The sequence below is a fragment of the Mastomys coucha genome, chromosome X (genome assembly GCF_008632895.1).
Source record: "Mastomys coucha isolate ucsf_1 chromosome X, UCSF_Mcou_1, whole genome shotgun sequence".
NCBI lineage: Eukaryota > Metazoa > Chordata > Mammalia > Rodentia > Muridae > Mastomys > Mastomys coucha.
This window is the reverse complement of record NC_045030.1, coordinates 153,413,252-153,418,744: the sequence shown is the minus strand read 5'-3', so window position 1 is coordinate 153,418,744 and position 5,493 is coordinate 153,413,252. Positions and strand designations below refer to the sequence as shown.

The following is a 5,493-nucleotide window of genomic DNA, read 5'->3' as shown; positions in this document are numbered from 1 at the left end:
ACCAGGCTGGCCTTGAACTCAGAAATTCGCCTGCCTCTGCCTCCCAAGTGCTGGGATTAAAGGCATACACCACTACTGCCTGGCCCTGATAATTCTTGTACATGACCCAATTTCTAAAACAAACCCTTTAGGCAACTTTTTGAAGAAAACCTTAAGGAATTAATCTCAGTCTAACTTCAAAATATATAATAAAATCTCATTAAATCATAATTACTAAAAGAACTTGAATTAGTGGCAAATCTGAATGACTGCAAGATGAAAGCACACATAAATCAGTGTAGTCATAGTAGACTACAATTCTGCTGTCCAAACAAGCTTATGTCATTTTCTTTAAAGTGATTTAAACATTGGTATATTTAATATACCATCTATAATGAGATATAACTAAAGTCCATTTAGGCGAAACTCTGTTTCCACCTTGTAAACTATTTCTCTTGGAGTCTCATACATACTATTAACATAGAAAAATATACTTTTCATAATTATGTATGAAAGAAAATTTTAATGTAATCTATGGCTATTTTTCTTCAACATTCTGACAGGATCATATGATTTTTCTATAGATACTTTAAACTTAATCTCTGAGACTCATTGACAATGATATCTGGCTGGTTCAAAAGTTATCTTTAACTATATTCAATAAAGGATTTCACATGCAAATTGAGACACTCTTCTTTAGGCACCAAAGGTATTATTAAAGTATGTTTTGCTAGTTCTGGGTCTTCTGTGACTTACCTCTAAGGTGTCTCCATCAGCCTCTCCCTCCAACTCCACTGTACTGCCCACTCCATTGTTTAGCATCTCTTTGACCAAAGAGCAAAATCTAGAATAGCAAATGCCCGAGAGTATTACTCACCAATCACTTTTGCTCCTTATGTTCAACTAATTCTATTGTACTAAATTATACTCAGACATAAGCTAAACCTCTACAAGTTGTGGAACAATCATCCCACTCTTGATTTGATGTGGTACTTTAGTGATTACCTACTCTAGTTCTAAAACATATGTGATGCCTAAGTCCTCTCCATGTAGTATCTCAAACTAGCTGGTTACCCATGCCAAAGCACCTTTCTTAAATGCAGCACATATGTAGAACTCAACAAGAACAGTTTCTCTTCTATTAAACTAAAGACTTCACTTTTGTGGGTCCCACCCACAGATGTAGAATTAACTACATTCATTTTTGTATAGGTACCACATTTTCTTTACCCATATGTCATTTGTGGACACTTGGACTGTTTGTACTTTTTGACTACTAAGTGCTGCAATAAACTTGGGAGTGTAGATGTCTCTTTGACAGACTGTTTTCAGGTCAGAAAAGAGTGGTGATTACTAAAGACTGGGGATATCAAAGGAAAGGGAGGGGTTGAAAAAGATGATCAGGCACTGAATGAAGAGATGGCTCAGTGGTTAAGAGCATAAGTGAGATGCTGTTCTTCCAGAAGACCTGGATTCAATTCCCAGTACCCACATGGTAGTTTACAACTATTTAAAATATTTAAGTTTCATTTTTAAAAAGTTCCAGAAGACCTGAGACTCTCACACAGACACACATGCAGGAAAAACACCAACACATATAATAAATAAATAAATGAATAAATAAATAAATAAATATGATCAATGGCTACTGGGTATATCTAGTTAGGAAAAAGGAAGTATTGGTGCTCTGTGTAAGTAGACTGTATATAGATAACAATAATATACTGTACTTTCAAGTGTTGTTTATTTTTGGTTTCTTGAAACAGAGTCTCTCACTCATAGCCCAGTCAGCTTGGGCCTCACTATGTAGCTCAGGCTGGTATAGAACTTATGGTGATCCTTTTGCCTTGACCTCCTAAGTGTTGGAATTACAGAACTGCATCACTATGCCTCGATATACTATAATTTTCAAAACTATTAGGAGATGGTTTTAACATTTTCAGTATAGAAGTGAAAACTGTAAAGGAAATTAACTATTTGCTCTAATTTGAACATTACATAGTATATGCATATATTGAAACACAATGTGGTATCCTATAAAACATGTGTAATTCTGTGTATCAGTTAAAAAAACAGAGAAATAATTCTTTTCTACATAATAGCACCCATTAGAAATGTAAATTCCTGGTCAGGCACAGTGGCTTATGTCTCTAATCCCAGTATTTTGTAGGCAGAGTCAAGTGGGTATCTGTGAGTTGGATGCCAGCCTAGTTTACTTAGCAAGTTCCAGGACAGCTGGGACAGCATAGTGTGACCCTGTCTCAAAAAGGAAGAAAAAAGGTGAATATTTTTATCCTGTCCCTATGAGCCTTTTCTTCTTGTCCTTTACTGTTTTCCCCAGGACTAATTTGTAAGCCATTCTATTAACAAGCCTTTTCAAATGTGTTCCTGCATTACACTTTAACTCTGTCTTTGAGACCAGTATTCAGATGTAAACTAATCAATGTAAAGGATAGCAGAACTTTCTCCTCTCAAGATGTGGGCAGTCCAGATCTTAGTGAGGCAGAAAGTCTTATATAAGGAAGGATGATGAGTAAATGCATAAAGTACCCATGTCATTCTGTTGACAGAAATGAAGTCTAACGTCAACAGTTACCCATAAAACTTTATCACAAATGCTGAGCAGCATATACCCCATTGACTCAGAAGACAATGTTTATCCATATTTCTCTGTTAAGATGTTAGGGAAGAATTGTATAAAATTTCACATTACAATGTTCTTTTTTCTTTCTAACACATCCCACCAGTACTTCTTCTAGTACTTGAATGCAGGGATACGTGATAAACAAACTTCTTAGGAGAGACATGATATGCATTTATTCATTACAGTAAAATTTAGAAGATAGTATTAACTGTTGCCAAGCATACAAAGACCTCTTATATGTTGCTAGTGGGAATGTGAATTTTTGAGATCATTTTGGAAAATTGCTGGCACTCACTGTAAGAACAGTCCACTTCTAGGTGTATACTCAACAGATGTGATGTTTGTGCTCATGTATAAGATTATTCATAGAGGTTTTGTTTATCAGAGCTCCAAATGAACATGATCTAAATGTTCATTAGTAGGATAACAGATAAGCTGCTGCATATTCATGCAATGGAACACTTCAAGACATAAAAGGGATAAATAGACACAAATAGCATGGCTTAATCTCATGGCTATTATTTTAAGGAACCTGGGGCAAGACTACAAATGATTTAATTTTATTTATTTGAAGGAGAAAAATGGACACAATTAACCATGGTGATAGAAATCAAAGTAATTATCACTAGAGGGGGTTTTTAATGACTAGGGTGGGGCACAAGGCATCCTCTGGAGTATGGAAAATAGTTACATGAGTATAGATTTATGTCAGGTACACTGGTATAGATATAAAGTATCTAACTGCATATTTCAGTGAAATTTATGTATTTTACTTGTATGTATAGCATACCCCAACTAAAATTTATTAAACTATATGATATAAAGTAATTGAGATTAAACTAGACTTTGTAATAAAACAGTGTTTTGCCTAATATTTGGCAGCATTTTCTTACTGTAAATTGAGGGTTGTGACCCAATATGTTCTACAATATGCTATTTCCTCTGATCTCTGAATATACTGTGATAATGATTGAGATATAGTGAGTTAAAGTCTCCTCAAATTACCCAATACAGGTACTCAAAATAGGAATAAAAGAAATCCCTTTAGCCTAATAAAGGCTGTCTGTGAAAACTGGCTGCTAAAACCATACTTAAAGAGGAACCACTGGTTGCTTTCTTCTTAAGATCAGGGCCAAGAATAGGATGTCCCATCTTGCCATGTCTATTCCACACTGTACTAGAGTTAAAGAGTCAGGGTATTGGGCTGGCGAGATGACTCAGCGGGTAAGAGCACTGACTATTCTTCCGAAGGTCCTGAGTTCAAATCCCAGCAACCACATGGTGGCTCACAACCACCTGTAAAGAGATCTGATGCCCTCTTCTGGTGCGTCTGAAGTCAGGTACAGTGTAATTGTGTATAATAATAAATAATCTTAAAAAAAAAAGTCAGGGTATTTAGGCAAGAAAGATATACATAACCATCTATGTTGGAAAGGAAGAAATGATACCATGTCCTTAGATCTTGGCAGAAAACCCTAAAGAATTTAATTAATACTATTAGTACTCATGGCTAGAGAGATGGCTCAGTGATTAACAGGTCTTGCCAAGGACCCATGTTTGGCTCCCAATACTCACATAGGGCGGCTCACAACAACCTGTAACTCCAATTCCATGGGACTTGATGCCCTCTACCAGCTTCTGCCTACATGTGGTATACATGCATATAGTCAGAAAACACATACATATACACACACACAAACATAAAGCAATATTTTCAAAACTATCAGAACTAATGAGTTCATCAAGGCTACAAAAGCAATATACAATAGTTAAGTGTATTTTTTAAAAAGATTTTATTTATTTATGTATATGAGTACACTATAGCTGTCTTCAGACACACCAGAAGAGGGCATGGGATCCCATTATAGATGGTTGTGAGCCACCATGTGGTTGCTGGGAATTGAACTTGGGACCTCTGGAAGAGCAGTCAGTGCTCTTAAGCCCTGAATTATCTCTCCAGCCCAGTTAAGTGCATTTTGAAATTAATAAAAAAAACTTCATTTACAAAAGCCTCAAAAGAATAAAACATTCAGACAAAAAGAGTATAAAATTTATGTACTGAAAGTATAAAGCAGTGATGAAAGGAATTTAATAAAACATAAATAAGTAGAAAGGCAACCTATGCTCACAGGTTGAATAATAGCCTGATAATATGGTGATGCTCCCTGAATTGATTAATATTTCCAACAAACTTCCCATCAAACTTATCTCCATCTTTTCCCCCTATCAATTTACAAGCTGACCCCAAAATTAATATGGAAGAGCATACTGAGTCCTGCATGATCATGGAAGGGAGAGTGTGACATGGTTCCTACCCCTGGAGCAGAGCCAGCAGGGCATAGGTCTTCACAAGTGTTGACAGCTGCTAAACATAAGGTTTGTTTGTCTAAAATGTGTGTGTGTGTGTGTGTGTGTGTGTGTGTGTGTGTGTATGTGTGTGTGTGTGTAATTTTATGTTCCTCATTCAGGGAATGTTTTCTCTGCCAAAATTAATGATTCCATGGTAATCAGAGACAGCATTTATTTGGGAGGGGAGGGTATGTCTAATGTACTTAGCAAAATGGTAAATGCTGTGATATTCAGGGTAACCCTTAAAGTTGAGGGTTCCACTATGTTCATGGCAGCTTTGTTTGTGATAACCAGAAGGTCGAAAGAACCCAGATGTCCCACAACAGAAGAATGGATACAGAAAATGTGGTATATTTATACAATGGAGTACTACTCAGCTATTAAGAATGAGGACATCCTGAGTTTTGCAGGCAAATGGATGGAACTAGAAAATATCGGGCAGTGGTGGCACAAGCCTTTAATCCCAGCACTTGGAAGGTAGAGGCAGGCAGATTTCTGAGTTCGAGGCCAGCCTGGTCTAC

General features: G+C 36.5%; 1 protein-coding gene across 1 annotated transcript in view; it reads right to left on the bottom strand.

Annotated features, from left to right (window-relative positions):
- Map3k15 (mitogen-activated protein kinase kinase kinase 15) overlaps nt 1-5,493 on the bottom strand; it is a 135,287-nt gene that overhangs the window by 28,306 nt on the left and 101,488 nt on the right. The window contains exon 14 of the mRNA XM_031383342.1: nt 736-823. Coding sequence (XP_031239202.1) covers nt 736-823 — 88 coding nt within the window. The remainder of the gene's footprint in view (nt 1-735; nt 824-5,493) is intronic.